We start from the raw sequence: 23,297 nt of genomic DNA on the forward strand, positions 1-23,297 counted from the left end.
CACTTCCGGCGGAAAAGGACGCGGGAGATTCGATTGGAAGGCCCCTGTCTTGTCGCGAAGTCCTAGGGGTCTGTGCCACCGAGCGTCGCCCGGGCAGGTCTCGGTCTTCTGCCTCAGGTGAGGAGCTGTGGGAAGAGATTCTTGGGGCGCGCAAAGGGCGAGACTCCTAACGAGGTCCTCAGTGTCGTTATAAATGAGAATGAGAGCATTCTATGTTGTTTTTTTCAGGAGTTAGTCTTTTCTGTAAAAGGGTCCTGAGAGTAAAGAGGGAAAAGGTCAGTCATTTAACTGTTAGGCAGCGCTGTTGATAGAGTTCAGCGAGCGTTTACTCATCATTTACTACGCCATCGAGCTAGATGTGGGTGAGCGTCTGGAACCGGTAATAGAAAGAGGAAAAGCACTACTCCAGCTTTTGAGGTGCTCAGAGATAGGGATTTTGCAGGCTATGCCGAGTAATGCGTGCTGAAAAGGGGTCTTTTCCAAACGGCTTTGAAGGCCTAGAGAAAAAAGTGCTTATCTATCAGTGTACTCAAACCGGAAACTTCAAAGTGTCTAGATTCCTTCCTTATCTCATATTCAGCTAGTCATTACCAGCCTCTTGAATATCTCAAATCCATCCAATTCTCGCCACTTTTTTTTTAAAGATTTTATTTATTTATTTGAGAGAGAGAGAGAATGAGAGAGAAAGCACATGAGAGGGGGGAGGGTCAGAGGGAGAAGCAGACTCCCTGCCGAGCAGGGAGCCCGATGCGGGACTCGATGCGGGACTCGATCCAGGCACTCCAGGATCATGACCTGAGCCGAAGGCAGTTGCTTAACCAACCGAGCCACCCAGGCGCCCCAATTCTCGCCACTTTTAACACCAAGACTACTACATAGGTAGGTGACCAGCCTCCCAGCTGGCTCTTACTTCGATTGTGTTACTTTCCAATCCAGTTTCCACATTGTCAGGCTATATGATAAGTTGGTAAGTAGCAGTCAGGGCGCTCCCCATTTAAAACCTTTCCTTGCCTCCTATTTGCCCTCAGGTTTAAGTCTAAACTCCTTCACATTTTACAGGGCCCTTCTCGTCTAGCCTTTGCCTACCTCTCCAGCTTTGTTTTTCAGTACTCTAGCCCTACGCTCCAGCCCAATGAAATGTTTTTTTTGAGTTCCTCAAATGCACCAACCCACCTCACCTCCAGACCTCTTCTAACCCCATCCCCACCTTGGCCAATTCTTACTCCTTCCTTAACTTTCAGTTTATTAAGCCTTTTAAGTCAGGAAGACTTTCCTGACCCTGCAAGTTTGGGTCACAAAGTACCTGCTAGTTAGTCATTCTGCAGATAGTTTTAAGTGCCTCCCTTGCCAAGAATTACTAGGTACTGGGATTACACTGGTGAACAAGTTAGATTCCTCACCACATAGAACTTAAACCTTTGATGGATGGAATTAAGGATAATTAGGGAAACTGTTTGAGTTAGGTTGGTCTGGGATGGCCTCTCTGAGGTCTTAAAACACAAAATTCAGCCAAGTAAATTCAAAGATCTAATTAGCTTTATTAAACGATTTTGGTAGCATATTACCTACTGAGTATAGGGGAGCTCCGAAGAGGTGTACAAAATAGGTTTTTATAGGAAAGAGGGTGGGGTGAGAAGGTTATTAGCAAAAGAAAGGATTGTTCCAAGCAAGGTCACTCTCCCTCTGGGGGAAGAGCAAGGAGTCTTATCATGCTGATTACCTTTGATAGGATAGAGAGAGCTCTTGTTGGCGTTGATCTGGGAAATCCCTTATATTTCTATATTTCTGAGGGAGGTTGAAAACTGCAGTTAGGTTAGGTAGTAAGCCCCGTTTTGGGGAGTCTGCCTAAATGACTCCGTTTTGGGCCTGTGGTTTGCTTTTTAACAAAGGAGTTGACACTTAGAGTAAGGCCTAAAAGATGAGAATGATCCAGGCATGCAATAGAGAAAAGGAAGAACATTCCAAAATGAATAGGTTGTACAAAGGCCCTAAGGCAGGAAAGAGCTTGGCATCTGAGTGTTCAAGAACTTAAGGAAAGACCAATGCTGCTTGGAACGTATTCAGAAAGGACAGGTGGTGAGATGAGCCTTGAGAGATGGGGAAGGACTAGATCACGCAGTTAAGAACCTAATGCAACAGCAGAAGCAACAGGTGATGGTGGTTTGAATTAAGGTGGTGGCAGATTTATGGGGGAAAGTGGATGGTGGTTTTTAGATATGGAAATAGATCCAAGAACATACAGATGGGTATAATGTGGGATTTGAGGGAAAAAGGAATGAAAGATGATTTCTAGGTATCTGACCTGACTTAACTGGTTGGAGAGTAGTGCCATTTGCTGAAATGGAGAAAACTGTAAGAAAAGAATGTGGTGTTTGTCCGATCTGATAGGGGTCTCCAGATGTGGGGCAATGACCTGGTGGAAACCAGTGGCACTGGCAGTGAAAGGATTTACCCAAGGCACCACAAAGGAGATAGAAGTTTATTGAATACATCACAAGGGAGTGGCATGCAGGACAGCAAAGGAGAGACCGTCTGCCACAAGAGTGAGTGGGGTTGTATTTAAAGAGAGAAAGTGAAGGAGGTATGGCGTATGGAATTTTTTCTTTTTGGTATTTCGGAACTTTTTGGTAACTGTTCCTGGTTGTAAGTACCCATTGGTCTGTTAGGACCTATGGATATTTTGAGGTAGGTCGCCTGATGGGCTTGTCTGTATTCAGCCAGGTGGTCACTGTGGGCCCTTTTGCCTTGCTCTACATTATACTGCTCAAGCCTGTTGTCTAAAAGCGGTCTCTACAAAGAAGTTTAAGAGGAAACTAAGAAGTTTTTTACTTATTAAAACTTGAGATGTCTATGAGACATCAAAATAGTTGGCTCTCCATAACTGTCCCCTCCATGTGAAAGTCTGGAGCTTGCAGATATTGTATGTACCTTTGTGTCACTTCCTTAGTAGTTATACATTGTCTTAGCCAACAGTTTATAAATTTCTTGAACACAGTAGCCTGTGTTTTTTATCTGTAACTGTCCTCCTCCGCATCCCTAAAACAGTACTTCATCTACCACAAATTCAATGGACAAACTATGGTACTCACTAAGAGTTTTTTGGGTGGTTCTTGGGTTTTTGTTATTATTGTTAGGGGTTTTTTTTGTTTTGTTTTGTTTTGTTTTTTTAAATAGGCTCCACACCCAAAGTGAGGCTTGAACTCATGACCCTGAGATTAAGAGTCACATGCTCTACAGACTGAGCCAGCCCTCAGCCCCTTCTTGGGTAGTGTTTTAAAAGTATTTTTCACCAATATTTCTCCAAATAGGTTTTTTTTTTATTTGTTTAATTTTCTGTCTCCTGCCTTCTCCATTCTAGAATTTTCATGTTAATGTCAGTAAATCATTTCTCAAGGACTTGTTATGACTACTTTTAGAAAAATTAGACAAAGTATGCACCTTGAGGGTGACCATTAGGTAGTTTTAAGTGAACAACTCAAAGTAGCTGAGGCCTCTTGGCCTGTATAACATGAAACAGGTAATCTGAGAGCAACAAGGTGACAGATCTTGCACAGCAAGAACAGTTTTGAGAGAATAGAGAACGCCCCAAGATGGGCCACTCTGGCATGAAGATTATTTTGAATTAAAAAGCAATCAAAACCCAGCAGATTCAGGAAAAGCTCTTTACTTCCCCCCATAACTGCCTAAAAAGAATTTAGATAGAGAACATCATCCAAGAAGAGAGCTATCACCACAGAGATCTACATTATGATATATAGTAAAGTATGGTAGAAAGGAGAAACCCAGCAAGGCCTGTTTGATCAAAGTCCTCCCTAATTCCCATTGTTTCTGAGTGGCCCAGCAAACATTTGTTTGCCAAACATTTACCCTTTTTTATTTTTTCTGAGGATTTCATGTCTTCCCTTGGAAGTCCTGGACCCCTACCAACTTCTACTTAGTTCGAGATGTCATATGTACCTTATTTTGCCTGACTTTGGGAAATTTTCAGGTCTGTGTGGATTCCCTGTATGTATGCATGCTATTAAATTTGATTTTCTTGTTAATCTGTCTCATGTCATTTTGATTCTTAGTGCAGCTAAAAGGACCTTGAAGAGGACAGGAATTTGTGTCCTCAACAATGTTAAACAAATTTTTCTCCATGATCTAACATTTAATAAGAATTATTCTAGATTTTCTAGTCTAGCCCAAAGAAGGAAAAAAATTAACGTCAGTGTGTGTGCATATAGGGGCATGTTTTTGTTTTTTAAGATTTTATTTATTTATTTGAGAGAGAGCACAAGAGCGAGAGCAAAGGAGAGAGCTAGTGAGGGGAGGGACAGAGGGAGAAGCAAACTCCCTGGGGAGCCCAATGTGGGGCTCGATCCCAGGACCCTGGGATCATGACCTGAGCCAAAAGGAGATGCTTAACCAAACTGAGCCACCCAGGTGCCCATAGTTTTTCATATTAAGGTGCCATCCAGGAAATTGGTAGCGAAGGAGTTTAGCTAAAAGTTCTCCAGATAATAGAGCAAAGATTTGGGTCACCTGGCTAGCTCAGTCAGTTAAGCATCTGCCTTCAGCTCAGGTCATGATCCCAGGGTCCTGAGATAGAGCCCCGCATCGGGCTCCCTGCTCCCTGGGAAGCCTGCTTCTCTCTCTGCCTGCTGCTCCCCCTGCTTGTGCTCTCTCTCTCTCTGTCAAATAAATAAAATCTTAAAAAAAAAAAAATAGAGCAAAGATTTACAAAGTCATCTGAAAGAGACTGTAATGCTCTCAGGCTTTATAATTTAACTATAACCACAGTCACAAGTGTTGTTTACCATCAGACAACCTCAGTGGCTAGGCCAGTGATTTTCAAGTGTGGGCGCCGTAAGCATTATCTGGGAACTTGTGAGACATGCAAATTCTCTGGCCCTCATCCCAGACTTACTGAATCAAACTCAAGTTGGGGCCCAGAAATCCATTTTATCAGGCCCTCCTGGTGATTTTGATGTACATTTAAGTTTGAGAACCACTTGGCTAGTATGAAAATGGATGGTAATTAATGAGTTATGTATCTGGGCCCATTGACAAAACCATCTCTAGTGAGAAAAGAACACATCAGCTATATTAGCCTGATTCCATTAAAATATTCGATTCACCTAATGCCCCTTTTTCAAGCAACTTTCTCTTTAATTTTGTTTAACATAGTTATACCCAAAAGAAAATGTGGGTTTAAGATGTGTCCCTTCCCTGTGACTGTAATTTTTCATGGTAAATTAGTAAAGCATCTTTGGATATGGTTTAGATCCCCATATAGCTTGACTAGAAAGAAAGTAAGTATTCTATGTTGAATACTGGACCCTACATATTTTAATAAATCTAAGTCAGTCTTCTTCATTCTTGGACATGCCTGGGAAATCTCCTGGGACTTCAAAACAAAAGCCAACTGAGGCCCTAATTAGTTCCCATCAACCTATTCTAACATGTATTTTTGTCGCCCTCTATCTCAACCTCCTTGTTTCTACTTTTATGTGTGAAGGACTGAGAGGACCCAAGGTTTTCTTTGTATGTTATTTCTAAGTTCTCTACCTAGTATTTTTATATTTATTGATTTTTTAAAGTATAAATGTAATACATTTTCAAAATACTTTAAACATATAAAGAAAATAAAAATCACCTTTAATCTGACAACTCTGAGAAAATCGTTTTCAAAAAAAGATTATGTATTTGTCTAACTATTCTCCCTCCTCCCAGCTAAGACTAGATTAGTCCCCTTATTATATTTTCTCATGGCATTATGTACATTTCTTTTATAGAATTTGCCACATCAGTTAAATTGTTTAGGTGATTATTGTCCATTTTGCCCATCACTTATCCCCAATACCTGGTATTTAGCAGCTGCACAGCAGATAACTGATAAATTGAATTGGAATATGATTTTCTGGCTATGATGGAGCTAAAAGAAATTAATGCTTTGTCACCATCCTTCCCAATAAAATCAAGAAGAAAAATAAATTGCAAGAGATACTACATATGAAATTGTTCCCAAATCCGTTATAAGGTTTTCGTAACTTTGGTATTTACTTTTTCCTGATGCTTCATTCAGTTCTCCATCAAACATGAATTCCCCACACTACAAGTCAAGCAGTAGAAAGAGAGAAAAACTAGATGACAAGTGTCATAAAGGAAATACTATGAAAACAGCAAAAAGAATAACAGTGACTGCCTAAAAGGATCTTACTGGATTTTTGTCCACCAGACAATTAATGAGAAGCCTTTTTGCCATTTTCTGGGGCTTACCAGGTGAAACACAAATAGTAAAAATAGTTAACTGACCTTTTTCATTTTAGTTCTCAAATTTGCCATTAAGTTGTAAATACTGTAGTATTTTTAGACATACTTATTTGATCCACTAGAGGGCAATAGACCCTTAAATAAAGACAATTTAACCACCTTTACTTAAAAAATATCGCAATTAGTGCTTGCACAATTAATTTAGAAAATAATCCCAAATATTTCTGCTTGTGTTTCTCATTTTTTGGTGAGCTGTCTGCCCAATTAGACAATAAGCATCTTATTTTTCATTGTTTCCTCTACAACATTTTGCACAGTATCCTAGTTATCTTTAAGGTTTAATCCATTTCCTAAAATTTGAATTAGATAACAGTTGTGTGAAGAATATGATTTGACATAAGTGCCCATATAGTTGTGGTACAAAATAAAATTTTATTTTAGAGCCCTAAAGAAGATAGTTTCTGCTCATTATATGACCGCAATTAAGGGGGAAAAATGGAAATAAGGATATAATGCAAATGATTAAAATAAGGTTCAAATAAGGTAATATATATAAAACTACTCTGTACCCTCTGATGTATATACAAATACAAGATTATTTTGTGATTTGGTAAAATTGTGTTTTATATTTATGGTATATGATAAAATCAGCTTAGGAAGAAGAAAACTGAAAATCAGCTGAAGTTCAGATCGACAGTTTTTGAGCTTGGCCCTGGGGTTATAATGCGATGGTCCTTCTAAGATCTTACTCTCATTCCAGGAGAAAGCATTAAACAGATAAGATTATTATGATGTGATAAGTAGCAAATTAAAAAGTAGGGTCCTTGGGCACTTGGGTGGCTCAGTCATTAAGCGTCTGCTTTTGGCTCAGGTCATAATCCCAGAGTCCTGGGATCGAGCCCCGCATCGGGGTCCCTGCCCAGTTGGAAGCCTGCTTCTCCCTCTCTCACTCCCTCTGCTTGTGTTCCCTCTCTTGCTGTGTCTCTGTCTTGATGTCAAATAAATAATAAAATCTTTAAAATAAATAAATAAATAAAAAGTAGGGTCCTTTACCTGGGAAAGTGTCCTGGAGAAGGCCTCTAAGAAGACTTCTTAAAGAAGAATAAGCATTAGCCAGGAAAGTGAAAAAATTTTAGACAGAGGAAGAAGGAGAAGAAGCAAAGGCAGAGAAATGTAAAACATTGTAGTAGGCGAGTGTTGGGCGGTAGGGAAGAGAACAAGGGATGCAACTCAGATTATTTTTGTGTGTTCTCTTTAGCATAAATTACTAACACATAAAGAACAAGAGAGAGAACCAAGAAAAAAGGCATTAGGGAGAATAAAACCAAATGGAAATGACTAGACAAAGAAAACAAATGGTCAGACCTCTTTGTTAATAGTGGAAGACTTTTTAAAGTGACCTTTAAATTAAAAAGGAAGGAAATCCTATTATGTTGCATATACCTACTCTTATAAAAATTTTTCTTAAATTGCAAAATTCTGCTTAATAGTTTTTTATTCAGTCACTATTGATTAAGAACATACTCTGTGCTAAGCACTGGGGTATATAGTAGAACACAAGATAGACCACATCCCTTTCTTCAAAGAACTTTTTTTTTTTTAGATTTTATTTATTTATTTGACAGGGACACAGCGAGAGAGGGAACACAAGCAGGGGGAGTGGGAGAGGGAGAAGCAGGCTTCCCGCCGAGCAGAGAGCCCGATGCGGGGCTCGATCCCAGGACCCTGGGATCATGACCTGAGCAGACGCTTAATGACTGAGCCACCTAGGCGCCCTGGAACTTTCAGACTAGTAGGGGTAGAACAAGCAAAAATAAGATGATATATGCATTTTCATGGTTGGATATATCACAAGCAGGATTAGTACTATGAAGGAATAAAATGGGTGATGTCATAAAACTAAGAGGAAAGGTGTGTCTACTTGAGATTAAGTGGGGCTCTCTGAGGGGTTGTATTAGAGTTATAGATTGAAGGATGAGAATGAGCCAACTATTTGAAGAACACTCTAGGCAAAGAGAAAAGCACAAAAGCCTGAGAAGAGAAATTGGTGTGTCTGAGGAGCAGAAAGAAGGCTAGCATGGATTGAAGTGCAGAGATTAAGCAGGAGAGTGTTACAGGGTAAGGTCAGGAGGTGGGGCTAGATGACCAAGAGCCTCATCGCCCTTGTAAGGAACTGAGGCTTCGTTCTAAATAGCAGAATTTTAAGCCTGTGAGAAACAACATTTTTCATTAGGGAGCTTTGCCCTACTTTATCTCCCAAAGCTCATAGGTAGGTGTACTGCCATGTTATACCCTTCCCCAAACTGGATTTTAGAGGAGATGGTAGAGGGAGGGAAGATGCCTTTGCTGACCTACATTTCCATCATTTGTTGTGTTGGAAAGAAACTTGAGGTTAGGAGCACTAATGCAGTATTTTGTGGCCTTCCTGTCTTCCCCTTGTATTCCATTCACCTCCTCTACTTTGTCCTTAGAGATTGCCATGTGACCTAGATGACAACCAAATCTTGGAATACATATCTTTTTTTTTTTTAATTTATTTTATTTATTTGACAGAGAGAGACACAGCGAGAGAGGGAACACAAGCAGGGGGATAGGGAGAAGCAGACTTTCCGCGGAACAGGGAGCCCGAGGCGGGGCTCGATCCCAGGACCCTGGGATCATGACCTGAGCCGAAGGCAGACGCTTAACAACTGAGCCACCCAGGCGCCCCTGGAATACATATCTTCTTATGGTAGAAACTTACTAGTCATGTATCCTAAGCGTCCCAAAACAAAGATGACAAGAATTAGAATTAGACACTTGATTTTTTTCTATGTTCCCTTTAATAACATAGGTCAGTGGTTTATATATATTCTTTTATGTTTCATATTTGCTAATTTTCATCTTACTGCCTTAGGTGGCAAGATTTTATTTTCACAGAAATGTTTTGATTGATAGAATTGGTATCACTTTAGATTTCCCTTCCATAGTCACCACATTTCTACATTTATGGTCATCCTTAGAAAGAGCTATATCTAAAAGATTCTTTTAAGATTTTTAAACTAACTTCCATTTTGTCTGATTTTGCTGATGGCAGTCACAGAAACAATTCCACCCATTTTCAGAAATTGAAACCTTTGCCATGTGTTTACAAATGAAAAATTTATTGATATAGTTCTACCTTGAACATGTACAGAGACTTTTAATTTCAGAACATTTATATTATGCTATAAGTAAGCTAATCAATTTTTTAAATTTTGATAAACCAACATATGAATTTTTAAAAAGAAGGTTAAAAAGAGGAGAACATTGCTATTTTACTTCTCAGTGTTTTATTCAAGGATCTTAAAGCACTTTGTACTCTTGACCATGTAATGTTTTATTTTTCTGTTTGCAGAATCAGAATTGTCTTTTTTTTCTTTAAGTTGTATAAAAATACATACAATGAAATCTAATAAAGTGATTTTTTTTTCAGCCTAAAAGAACCATTACCCAATTTAGTTTCTTTAAAAGAATCACATAAGTTTATTTAAGTTCCTTCCTGTTGACAGAAGAAACAAGTTCTTATACCTCTTCTAAAGATGTGAAAAGGGCTAAATGATACCATTCCTGAATTACAGGGATGCAGCATTTATTCAAAAACAGAATATTTGTTTGAGCTACTCTGTTTTAAATCTTATTTTCTTACTATTAATACTTTTAATTAGGCAGAAAAATAAAATGAGTTTTCCAATACCTTGACACTTACCACAAAAGACATCTATTCACTTTACAGTGGAGACTAAGTTGTTTTCCTGAGAAATGAATTACATACATACAATTAAAGATTTTCCATTCATCCCATGACTATTTTGTTTTGCAGGCCACGGTGAGAACCTATGAATAGAGGAAGGAAATTTCTTCTGGCCTCAGTTCTTGCTCTCCAGAATTCCAGTTTTATATATCCTTCATGTCAGAAGTGCTTCTCTCGGATAATCCTGGTCTCCAAAAGGTAAGAGTAAAGTCTGTAAGCATGAGAGAGGAAATACATGTGTACACTGTAGATTTCCTATAGCTCAACAGCAAATAAGGATTAAATTCACCATACCAGACATCATCCCAAGAATGGAAAGGAGACTAACTATGCTGGCTTGTTTAGGGAAAGGACTTGATATGAACCAGGACTACAGGTGGGAAGGGGACACATGATCTGTTGTGGGAGCCAGAGCACTGGCCTTTAGGCTGGAAAGAGGGACAGCATTAGGGGGAGTTGCCAAGTTCAGATCTCTCTGAGGCGAGATAGAGCAGTTAGTGTATGTTTCTGTCTCTGTCTTTTCTACCCTCAAGCCCTGAACAAGTCTCTAGCTATTCTTCCTTCATCTTGTGCTGACTCTGAAGAGAGTCTCTAAGTCTTCTTGGAAGTTTTGGTTCCACACAGACCTAGTGGTGCCTGATCACCTCCAGGTCCCAGGCCCTACACATGGACCTGCACAGGAAGAACCGTGGGAGGAGGAGGCACCAAGTGTGGAGGCCCAGCTCAAGTGTGCATCTCAGGAGACCCAGCCTTTCCCAGAGAGTGAAGATGACCCAGAGTCCGGGGACAAAGGATCACTGTCACAACCACTCATTACTGAAATGGAATCACAGGTGTTCTCAGAAAAACTCTCCGCCAGCACCTCTACATTTGAAGCTACCTCTGAAGTTGAGGGCACTTAAGAGCAGCAACAGAGAAATTCCAAAGTAGAGAGACTGAGGAAGTCCCCTGCCCAGGGGAAACATTTCAGGCAGGTGATTGTCACCCATAAAATAACTCCCACAGGGAAGGAAGACCATAAATACAGTGAATGTGGCAAAGTCTTCATTTATAACTCGTGCCTTATAATCCACCAGAGAATTCATTCTGGGAAAAAACCCTTTAAGTGCAGCAACTGTGGGGAAACCTTCAACCAGAGCTCAAACCTCATTCAGCATCAGGATTCATACAGGAGAAAAACCCTACAAGTGTCATGAGTATAGGAAGTCCTTCAGGTGGAGTGCTCATCATGTTCAGCATCAGAGGATTCATTGAGAAGAGAAGCCCTGTGAGTGTAATAACGCTGGGAAGACCTTCAGTCAATTCATATCTAAGTCAACATCTAAGAATTCACAGTGGAGAGAAATCTTTTATATGTAAAAATGTGGGAAAGCCTACAGGTGGAGTTCAGAGCTCCTTAGGCATCAGAAAATTCATTGCAAAGAAGAGCCTACCCAATGTGCTGAAAGCGAAAACACCTCCAGACAGAATTGTACTTTTGTTTAATCAGTTGTAGAACTAGATCACATAAAAGTTATAAATTCCTTAAAAAAAAAAATCACCATATACCAGGACAGATTCTCTTGGGTTGGTTCTTTAAATCCAGAATAGAATTGTCTGGTAATACTCTTGTGCCAAAGGGAGGTTTCAAGTTACCTCCAAGCCTTTGCTAAGTACCTGCTTTAGAAGAGAAAAATAACTTCTTGAGAGTAAATCCAATCCTGATGCAAAAACCTTATTCCACTTCTGGGATATCCCTGGAATGGTGTAGGGTTTTTTTGTTCATTTATTATTTGTTTATTTTCACTTGATACCTAAATTATTTTTTATTTTTAGAGATTTTATTTATTTGACAGAGAGAAAGACAGCGAGAGAGGGAACACAAGCAAAGGGAGTGGGAGAGGGAGAAGACTTCCCGCTGAGCAGGGAGCCCAATGCAGGTCTCAGGTCTCAATTCCACATGACCTAAGCTGAAGACAGACCCTTAACGACTGAGCCACCCAGGTGCCCCGGTAGATTATTTTTTTAAATAAATAAATTCCTTCATAACAGAACTGTTAGGAGAAACAGGGACTGTTAGAGAAATCTTTACCTTTCAGCAGCTTGACACATAATACTTTTTTGTGGTGCTAAGATGCAGGCCAACTATACCTGAAAGTCTAAGGTTCTTTGATTTTTAAAGTACAAGTCAGGGTTACGGTTGGAGTTCCTTAAGAATATTTTCTCTCTGGAGCGCCTGGGTGGCTCAGTCAGTTAAGCATTTGCCTTCGACTCAGGTCATGATCTCAGGGTCCTGATGGAGCCCTGTGACGGGCTCCGTGCTCAATGGGGATTTTGCTTGTCCCTCTGCCCCCTCCCCGCCCCCCCCGATTGTGCTCAGGTGCTTGCTGTCTCTCTCAAATAAATAGATAAAAGAATACTTGGGGCACCTCAGTGGCTCAGTAGGTTAAGTGTCCAACTCTTGGTTTCAGCTTAGGTCATGCAGGGAGTCTGCTTGAGTTCTCTCTCCCTCTGCCCCTCCCCCCACTTGCTGGCACATGCACTCTCTCTCTCAAATAAATAATTTTTTTTTTTAAAGAATACTTTCTGTCTGCCTAGAGGAGAGAATATATAGTAAGTACCTGGTAGTATATAAGTAAGAATAGTATGCCAGCAATATTCTTAGTCAAGTTAGCATTTAATGGGGAAGGATTAGCAGTTCCAGCCCCTATCTAGACTGAGGGATCCTTCTAGTAGTTATCACTGTTCTTTTATTGAGCCATTCTCTCAAGCATTCATTTGTAAACTCAGAAACACCCTGTTGTATTATTCATCATTAAATCTTCAGCATCCAGCCTAAAGGTCTAGTTCATAGAAAATACACAGAAAATGTTTGTTAAGTGAATGAATAAATGACAATATGGTAGTGTTTATAAGTATACTTACTACAGTATATCATGGTGATTAAAAAGCATAATTCTCTGGAGTCAAACTCCCAACACTGTCACTTGAATTATCTGGGCTTCAAAATGGGGAAGGTAATATCTGTCTCATAGTGTTGTTATATACGGATCTAATGAGTTAATATACATGAAATGCTTAGAACATTCTGTGATACATAATCAGTAGTCAATACATGTGAAATGTTTTTAAAACTGTTTTGTTTTTTACCAAGTCATTTCTTATCAAGATAATCTGCAACAAAAATTTAGGTTGAACAATATTGCCATTGTTGACTCTTCAGCCTGGTAATAACAATAGATAACATTAATGAATGTTCACCATATGCTAAGCACTATGCTGGGAGCTTTATAAGCATATCTTTTAATACAACAGCCCTATGAGTGATGCTATTGTTAATGCTAGCCTTCAAAGGAGAAAATTAAAGCTTAGAAATGTTAAGTAACATGCCCCAAATCACACAGCTAGCTAGTTAGTGGCAGAAACATATTCAAGGGGCGCCTGGGTGGCTTAGTCAGTTAAGCGGCTGCCTTCGGCTCAGGTCATGATCCCCATGGTCCTGGGATTGAGTTCCGCATTGGGCTCCCTGCTCAGCGGGGAGCCTGCTTCTCCCTCTGCCTGCCTCTCTGCCTACTTGTACTCTCTCTCTCTAGCAAATAAATAAATAAAATCTTTTTTAAAAAAATGAAACATATTCAAGCCTAAACAATTTGCCCTCTGTCTACATTCATAATCACTATATTACCTTCATAATAGCAGTGGAATTTGTATCCAGAATGACATCACTGCCCCCTCTCTTTCCCAGAGCTTAAGATGCCCTGGTTAAGGGAGCTTGGACTGAACTGTTTAGGTACACAACAGATTGAGCAAAGAAAGAAATATGAGGATCCAGCTGTAGTTATTAAGTCAGACTTTAAAGAAATTTGCAAACTATAAAACAAAGCCACTCTCTTGACACTAATTTTTTTATTTTGGAACACATAGTTATTTTTCATAAAAATAGGTTTTTTTAGTTAACCATACAATGGATCTCTTATGTGAGTGAATTAATACTTTTTTAGATTTCTCGATTTTAACTTATTTTCATTTAATTTCTCATATTCAGTTAAAAATATAGGTAGATATTAGCCACATAGACAAAAACTCTCTGGTATTTTCAGTAGTTTTTAAGAATATAAAGAGTCCTGAGACCAAAAAATTTGAAGACTGCTATTCTGTAACAAATGACATTTTGGAAGATAGGGGTGCCTCTAGAAGTTAAATCAGGGGACTGTGATTTGAATGTGTTGTCTCTACCCTTGCTTCTCAAAATGTGGTCTAAGAACAGCTGTATCAGCAGCATCTGGGAGCTTATTTGAAATGCAGAATCTTGGGCCTTGTCCCAAACTTAATGAACCAGAATCTTTATTTTAACAAAGTAAACAAAGTATTTACCCCCATTTACAAATGGAGCAATTGAGGTGAATTTTATGACCCAAATCTCAGGATTTCAATTCCTAGCCTGCAGTTTTTCTCTCAATGATGTCTTATAATAACTGTAAGAACTATAAGGCTAATGATGAACTATCTTGCAAGTAGAGAGTACCAATGATAGTCTAACAAAAACTAGGTTTATTAGTATTAATGCATGTACACACTAACTTATATATACTTTAATATATTTATATTATCATAATATTTAACATAATAAATATGTATAATCCAAGAGAAATGAAGCTGGATTAAAATAAATAAATGTTAGTATGGAGTAATGGACTAGAGCTTTTTAAACTTTAATATGCATAGAAATCCCTGGGTTGCTTAAAAACATTTGTAAACTGCAAAATGCTGATAACATATTTTTCTAAGATTTGCTAAGAGCTTTACATTAGACCTGAATGCATTATTAATACATAAGGGTAAAGTTAGATGAATGGATTAGCATGGAGCCATTTTCAATGTGGCCAAAAAAATAATAATTAGCCGGGATCTAGTGATGGTGAATCAGTAACTTTTACAAAGGGTTAACCTTTGTTCAAAATAGTCACCTTGTGAGCTATGGATTTTTGGCTCCCCCTAGTGGCTTTCTGGCAGTAATCAAAATTAGACAACTATCTCTAACATTTTCTATTTGCATTTTGCCACTGATTTTTAAGCCAGATCATTAGGGACATGAAGGAAGAATGAAGTCCTAGGATTAACCATTACCATAAGATGTATTAGGAGGTCAGTTTGCTAAATTAAGAACATGAAAGATGACTATCAGAGTTAAAAGACATTGCAGACAGCTAGAAAGGGAAACACTAAGTAGAAATGACATTAATCATCACAGTATTTAATGTAATTCTGAAGAAGAAGCAGACTGACACTTAGTAATTTGGCAAGAACTGCACTAGATCCTTTCCTTACTTTTTTTTTTTTTTTAAGAGTTTATTGAGAGAGAGAGAGAGCATGCACGCATGCAAGCGTGTGCACATAAGTGCTGGGAAGGACAAAGGGAGAAGGAAAGAGAAAATCTCAAACTCCCGGCTTAGCCTGGAGCTGGACCTGGGGCTGGAACTCACCACCCAGTGATCATAACCTGAGCTGAAATCAAGAGTCCCATGCTCAATTGACTGAGCCACCCAGGTGCTGCTCTTTATTTTCTTTCTTATACTTTGTCACATTTTATTCTTCAACCCCATTTTTTTATAGATTAGAAAATCAAGGTTTAAGTAATTCATAAGTATCCCAAGACCAGACCACTAGTACATACATAACAGTAGAGTTACAGTTGACCACAGTAGTTTTTGCCAAGAAAGCCTTTGGCCATAATTATATATTGCCTTAAAAACAACTTTAAAGGGGCGCCTGGGTGGCTCAGTCAATTAAGCGTCTGCCTTCGGCTCAGGTCATGATCCCAGGGTCCTGGGATCAAGCCCACGTCAGGCTCATTGCTCAGTGGGAAACCCGCTTCTCCCTCTCCTCCCCGCTCATGCTCTCTCTCACTCTCTCTGTTGCTATCTCCCTCTCTCTCAAATAAATTTAAAAAATTAAAAAAAAGCTAAAAAGATGTTTCACAACTAATTTTGGTAACCTAATAAATTCTCAGCATATTCCAAAGAATTAAGAAAGTACAGGCTATTCTTATATTGGTGAGAAAAAGAAAACTAGGTGCTTTGTATTATCAACATTAAATGTTTCAAGATTATCATTCTCTTAACAGATACTGTTCTCTTAACAAAAGACACACATTAAACATCAAGTCCTCTGTTGGTGTGGTCCTGATTTCATTGTTTACTTTGCCCCCCAATTCCACACTAATATATGCCTCAATTTGTTAATGGTAATTTAGCTACTTAATAAGAATATCTTCATCCCCTCCTCCGAATCCTCTCCCTCCCTCTCCCTCTTCTTTTCTCTCTCTCTCCCTCTCATGCACAGTTTTTCTTCATTATTTTTTTTTCCTTTTTTTAAGTAGGCACCACACCCAGTGTGGAGCTCAAACTCACTACCCTGAGATCTAGAGTCGCATGCTCTACCAACTGAGCCAGCCAGGCATTCCTTCAGTTTTCTATCAATTTGCTGCTACTTAATTTAAGTCAGTAAAAATAGTTGTTATGAATAGAGATGCTGACCTAAAATCGTTTAAGAATATAAGTTATATAAGTACATTTGTACACAAAATATTATTTTTAATCTTTACTTTTCCAGATTTGTTTTCCATAGTATAAAAAAAAAATTAGTGAACATCTCTATACTTTTTTTTTTTCTCCACTCTTCCAGGTCTCATTGTCGAAAATGTGGCTGTACTGGTAGAGCTGAAAATGCCAGTTACAGATACAAACTTTCTTTAAAAGTTGCAGAATCAAACAAATTGTTTGACATTACTATATTTGGAAGCTGCTTAGATGCATTTTTTGGTCTTACAGCCACTGGTTTGCACAGGTAAGAATATTTAAAGCATTTTTATTCCTAGCTACTCTTTTAGTATATCAGTAGAATTTGAAGCTACGTGTTTTTAAGGTAATATGCATTTAGTTGAAAGATAATCACTTGACCTCAGATCATCAGTTCCTTTAAAAGATAATCAAATAAATAGAAAGGTATTTATTTCCTGATTACATATTGTGATTGTTGTTAAACCAAGCTCCTTTTATTTAGGGCAATTTAGCTGTGTAAAAATATCAGTTTACAATACTCTAATCGAGATTAGAGGAATATAAGATAAGAAGGTAAAATTGTTTCAAACTAAAGGATTATCCAGACTGAGGTTAACATTCAAGTAGCTAAAGTCCCTTAAGATGAAAGAAGGCATTGAGGGAATATTTGCATATCAGAGGTTGAAAATTTGTCATTTCTCTCACTTGCACTGCATCTTCATCTGCATAGTTTGACCTGTTGAGGTGTCCTGAGATGTAAGAATGATATAAGCAATTAAAGCTTTTTCTTCCCTTCCATCTTCTACTCTCCTCCCCTAGTCACTTGACAGAAGAAATCTCTTATTTCCTTGTAGTTGAGAGCAAACTGGATTACCAAAGGAGGGAAGACTTCCTCTGCTTTGAGGGCTAGAGATCCCAGTACTACTACTACTGCCACTTTTGGAATAAATGCTGGGCCTGATTACTAGGAAGGCATGTACTTTATACACACTTGATCGTTTTTGACTTTCTAAGCTATGGGAAACTAGAGGGAGCAAAATGACTGTTTTTAAAGTCTTTTTTTTTTTCCTATATGTAACTCAAAAGGTTTATGCTGCATTTTCGAACTAATTGTATTTTTTTATGGCAAGTTAAAATTTCAAAGCTTTTGTCTTCACATTTTTTTCTTTCTAATCAAGGTACATTCAGGATCCTAATGAAATTTCAGAAACACTGGACAGTGAAGCAGTTCGGAACCTATTAACTAAAGCAGTTGAAATTTGCTTTGTTGGACAAAGCTTTATTTTTGGAGTGACGGTAATTGAGACTAACTTTCTTTTTAGTATTCTGTTAACATTTCCATTGTACTAAAATAATTTGAATTTTCTGAATAGGTTTTAGGAGTCATAAATGTGACAGTCTGTAGAAGCACTTTAAACTGTAAAAATAGGCTAACCGTGATCTGTTAAAACACCATGTGTGACAGCTTCCTCTTTCAAAAGTCAGAAGAGCCCAGTTCAAATGCTTTCAGAACTTAAAAAATCTAAATTAATTTTAAAGTCAGAATAGTTAGATATTTTGTTTTGATATTTGGTGTTTATTTCACTCTCTAAAATTTGTTTAAATTCTGTAGTAAAACTTTTATCAACTCTTTTATCGGTTTGATTCTATCATCTGTAAAAGGAGGAGAGAACTAACATGGAAAGGAAAGTATCTGAGTATTGGTTACTCTAAGAACAGGTGGGAAGGATGGTCTTAAAAAATAATTACAAAAGTGATTGTAAAAGTTATAAGAATATACTGACTCTGAAGGAATAATCGTTTTCTGTCTTATCTATGCTAAAGGGAACAAATGGAAATTTTGCCCACCCTTGAATCAAGGTTTCAAAAGAGGGAATAGAGCATTCCATAGCTGAACATTGAGAAAAACTCAAAGTAACAGTGAAATCAGGAGCTACAGAGCTTTTTTGTTGTTGTTAAAATCTTAGATGGTTTTTGTTCATTTTTTTTTTTTAAGATTTTATTTATTTATTTGACAGAGAGAGACAGCGAGAAAGGGAACACAAGCAGGGGGAGAGGGTGAAGGAGAAGCAGGCTTCCCGCTGAGCAGGGAGCCCGATGCGGGGCTTGATCCCGGGACTCTGGGATCATGACCTGAGCCGAAGGCAAACACTTAAGGACTGAGCCACCCAGGTGCCCCTCATTTCTTTTTTTTAATGAGTGAGAACTTTCCCTTAAACATTCAAAATTTCTGGAATCTAATGAGAGATATAATAGTAGGTACTATTGAGTAACTACTGTTTGCTTAGCACTGCAGTTTTCCTTGTGTTATTAATAATACAATAGTCCTGCATATTTATCCTTATATTATACATGAGAGAACTAAGGTTCAGAGAATTTAAATAATTTGTCCAAAGTCCCAACACTAGCAAATGTCAGAACCGGTCTCTTTATTCCAAGGTTTATTTCTATTACTTATGCTATTCTGCATATAACACTATAGGAATTGAAATTATAGGGGTAGGACTTAGAACTGTGTCTATTTTAATCTGTTACATCCTTGTTTCACCTTTGAGTCAAAGGAAGAAATTTTTGTTCTCATTTAAATTCATTTACTTCTTTCACAGAATTTTGGAAACCGACATGGACAAGGTTCAGATTCCAATAACTTCTTAAAGCAATGCTCTGACCATAGGAGAGAAGTTAAAGCGTTAGTCGCTTGCCAGATTGTTCTACCAGACCCAGGTGTTACAGGCTTCACTGTCATTGACTATTTCCATCAACTTTTGCAGATTTCTGATTTCAGGAAACTTGATGGTGGCTCCCAGGCATCAAATAGCCACTTACTTGCTTCAGAACACACAGATAGTGATCTCAGCAACATCTGTGGCCCTGACAACAGTTCTTGTTTTTTCAAGTGCCATAGCAGAGACAATTTTTCAAGATTCTGGCAGGCATCACTTGAACTCACTTCCACTCTTTCACACCTAACAAATGATGATTTTTCAGCTTCAGAACAAAGCAAGGCCATTGGTACTCTTTACCAGAACAGAAAGTGCATCTCTTTTGCAGACGCCACTGGTTCCGGCAGCTGCCACGATGCCATTCAGGGTTCTTGGAGCCTTGTGTCATACATGGATAAAAAGAGTACAGCGCAGAAGTTGGGTGAAGAATTTGGCTTACAAGCTTATCAGCCCACTGCAGTCCATAGCAATCAGGAAATCAGAGTTACTGACTCTAATTTTTTCCCTTTGAAAATGCAAGAACCCCTGGAGTCAGGTGATAAAAAATCCTTCCACAATGCAGTGGAAATTAAAAATTTCTCCCCACGTGAGCTAACATGTCACCAGTATCATGATTTAGATAACCCCGATAGCCTTCAGGAGAGATCTACATGTTGTCCACCTTCATCACTCAGACTTGAAGAGATAGCTGGTGGTTCCCAGAACTGTGACCCTGAGATTTGGGATGATCTGCCATTCTCTGAAAGCCTGAATGAGTTTCTGGCAGTTATTGAAAGTGAAATTGCTATAACCCAGACAGATGCCAGTAGTAGGAAATGTCATCTAGATAATGACATTGATAGATTACATGCAGACCACAGCAGGTTATCTGTGACTTCGCAGAGAACTGCTGGAGCTGTGCATGCACTGCCTGTAGCTTTAAGATCATCTCAAGCAACTGTCAAAGCAAGCTGTAGCAAAGATAACTTCCTTTCCAGCTGTGAAGCAAATCCAAGTCCTAGTGTTCAGAAGGAGTCACAGTCAAATAACACAGCAGAGCCTGTCTCTATAAGTAGTAATGGAAGTGATATTTCTGAATATTTTCCACCAAATGCTTATCTGTCAGCTCTGTTTCCATCTTCAAAATGTTTAGGAGCAACAGGTACTCTTAAGTCTACCAGAATTCCACCACATAGGGCTGAAATTTCACTTAAGTGCAATACTTCAGAGAGTGACCATTCTTATCTCAATAGCAAATATTTCAAAAGATGTGGAGAAAAATCACTTTCAGAAATGAATGAAAAGTTGGTAACTTTGTGTTCAAGGAGATATAATAATATTTCTGACCTTTGCAACTTAGAAAATAAACAACATTATAGGTGGCCAAAGAACCAAGGTGCCAGTTATACAGTCTGCAGGAAACTTACATATCCTTTAGAAGCACTTCGCAGTAGTCCAAATAGAAGTAGAAATACACTGAAAGAAATGCCTTGTGGACATATCAACAATAACTTAACACAGAACTATTCTACTGGTCGTGAAGGTAGCTACAATGCTTCTGCTGATCTCTTTGATGATAGTGCTAAAGAAATGGACATTACAACAGAAACTACCAAAAAGTCACTGGATATTTTGTTACAGTGGGGAAAATCTTTGACAGAAAGTCATACAGAACCAGATTTCTCACTGAGATCACTTTCTGAGAATTCCAGCCAGTTTTCACAAAAGTTATCTTTGCAAAGCGTATCTGCCTCTGTGTGTCCAAGAACATGTTCTCCACCTCATTTTCAGGCAGATTCAGAATATGATTTTGGAGATAGCCAAGACTTTGTTCCATGTTCACAGTCAACTCCAGTTGCAGGATTCCACCAAACAACTCATGGGATGAAAGGAGCTTTCAAAAATGTACTTGCCTTTTATTCGGAGCTTGATGTTAACTATAAAAAAAGGATTTCCTCTGAAAATGATGCACAGCAAGCCATCCCTAGCTGTCCAAACAATGTGAAGACACCCAGCCAGAAATTCAGAAGCCCTATTAAATCTGGTATTACACAACCAGAGATTTTCAACAATAGTCTTATTGCTGAGTGTCCTGAAACTGATAATGAATGGGTCCCCCCTACCACAAAAAAAGTATTTCCTTCAGAAATGCTTGGATTCCAAGCCGTGGGTCTAAGGAAATGCTCTGCTGCCTGTGATTCTCCTGATAAAAAAGAGTTACCGAGAAAAAAACTGAAATGTGTCAAACGAAGAACAAGTTCAGGCTGGCTATCCAAAGAGTCGGTTTTGGGACTTGATTCTTGTTCAGAAGTCCAGTGTTGCTTTCCATTTTCAGAAAATTGGCCACCTTCCGTGCCTGAGACTAAAAGCAGTTGGTCTCCTGAATTATTTTCATAAAAAGTCAACCTGAACCCAATTGCTAAGCTTTTAAACGTAAGTCTGTTTAGAAATTTTTGCCTCCTGTAGTACGGAAAGCAATCTTGAATTTTGAAAACTCGAACAGAAGCAAATAGAAAATAGGCACTGTTTTGCTTTTTAAATGTAAAGCTATTATTTTTCCCAGTGTTTTATCCAGGATACCCTTGTTCAGATACTTTGGCACTTTATCTTACTGTTGATTGTCCTTTAGTAATATTGTTAATTTTGCTTGTTAAAAAGTATTTGTTAAGATCACATGTGCATTCAGAAATAAAGCTTTTGCAAACCAAAACTTAAAGTCTTAATTGTTCTGCCCAGGTCAGAAAATGCCTGCTATGTATTAGGGCCAACGGCTGTGCTGAGTTTGTGATACAAAGCTACAAGATCAGTAATCTCAAAAGATTTTAGTCTGCTGTGTAAGACAGACATATAATAGTTTCAGTACAATGCAGTAAATGCAACGATAGAGGTTTTTAATGGGTACTAAAACATTTATGTTGCTATGGGAGCATGGTAGAGAATCAATTAACCCAGCAACATCTATGGGCTGGGGATAAGAAAGGTCAATAAATACTGTTTAGAGTTAAATGTGAAACTGTCATTATTTTATTTAGTAAGTAAATATTGAATGGTTACTGCATACCAGGCACTGGGCTAGGTACTAGGAACTAAAAAACGAAAGTCAAGCCCATTCCTTCAAGAAACTCATGGCCTAGTAGTGTAAACAATTAGTAAGCATCTGGTAAGCTCTGTGATGGGAGATAAGCTTGAAGAGTTTAGAGGAGCAAAAACAAGTGTCTGGACTCTATCCTTAGCAGCATCTAAGCTGCACCCTGTGAAATCTTTTACATATGTAAAAAATAAAATCTCTACGTCTTTTGCTGTTTGCCACAGCAGCTATTCCAAATCTTTACTCTGCATACCTCCAACCTATACTCCTCCTTGCCTCATGCATCATGGAGAAGATCGAGATCATTTGGTATTCCCTCAGCTACCCACACCCATAGCTACCCACTTGTCTCTACTCATCCACAGTTTCTTTAATCTCATAAAGTGATGCACACCTTCTATTTAGTGCTAATCTTTTTGGGCTGTTGATAATTACACCCATCTTTGCTTTCTTACTACTGACTTTTTGGCTCTCTTCCCCCCCTCCAACTTTTTATTTTGAAAATTAACAAAGAAAGGTTGGAAGAATAGTAAAATGATATAACATCTATACATACCACTTAGATTGAATCATTTTTAACACTTTGCCTTTTGTAAATGTGTGTATTTGCTTTTACTGTATCTGTATAGATAGATATATAGTTGTTTTTGATTAACTGTTTGAAGATAAGCTACAGATACATTTCACTCCCAAATACTTTAACCTGAGTTTCCTTAAAGTAAGGGCTTTTTCTTCTATGTAATTGGATCATTATCATACCAAAGAAAAATAACAGTCGTTGTCCAATATCTAATACTCAAATTTTCTACTTGCCCTAGATTGTCTTATAATTGTTGATGTTTAACCAGGATTTAAGTTTCATCCATGGTGTTTCATTGTGTTTCTTGGGTTTTTTTTTTTTCCTAGAACTTTACCTTTTATTTTTCACCACATTGACTTTT

The 23,297-nt window shown here is 38.3% G+C and overlaps 1 protein-coding gene and 1 pseudogene across 1 annotated transcript; both read left to right on the forward strand.

Annotated features, from left to right (window-relative positions):
• The first annotated feature begins 33 nt into the window (after positions 1 to 33).
• DDIAS (DNA damage induced apoptosis suppressor) lies at positions 34 to 22,179 on the forward strand. The gene is made up of 5 exons (XM_028126742.2): positions 34 to 117; positions 10,097 to 10,225; positions 16,691 to 16,852; positions 17,745 to 17,862; positions 19,173 to 22,179. Exons 2-5 carry the CDS (start codon positions 10,113 to 10,115, stop codon positions 21,663 to 21,665), a joined length of 2,886 nt encoding a protein of 961 aa, XP_027982543.1. The 5' UTR covers positions 34 to 117; positions 10,097 to 10,112; the 3' UTR covers positions 21,666 to 22,179.
• Positions 10,419 to 11,512, forward strand: ZNF232 (zinc finger protein 232; annotated as a pseudogene).
• Positions 22,180 to 23,297: the final 1,118 nt, after the last annotated feature.

The sequence above is a fragment of the Eumetopias jubatus genome, unplaced genomic scaffold (genome assembly GCF_037043125.1).
Source record: "Eumetopias jubatus isolate StellerSeaLion01/CBP00866 unplaced genomic scaffold, mEumJub1_p1.0 scaffold_13, whole genome shotgun sequence".
NCBI lineage: Eukaryota > Metazoa > Chordata > Mammalia > Carnivora > Otariidae > Eumetopias > Eumetopias jubatus.

Excerpts from the sequence above, each read along its gene's own strand:
- DDIAS (XM_028126742.2), top strand. The coding sequence starts at position 10,113 with ATGAATAGAGGAAGGAAATTTCTTCTGGCCTCAGTTCTTGCTCTCCAG. Across the intron at positions 10,226-16,690 it reads ATAATCCTGGTCTCCAAAAG|GTCTCATTGTCGAAAATGTG; the intron begins GTAAGAGTAAAG and ends CCACTCTTCCAG. Across the intron at positions 17,863-19,172 it reads GCTTTATTTTTGGAGTGACG|AATTTTGGAAACCGACATGG; the intron begins GTAATTGAGACT and ends CTTCTTTCACAG.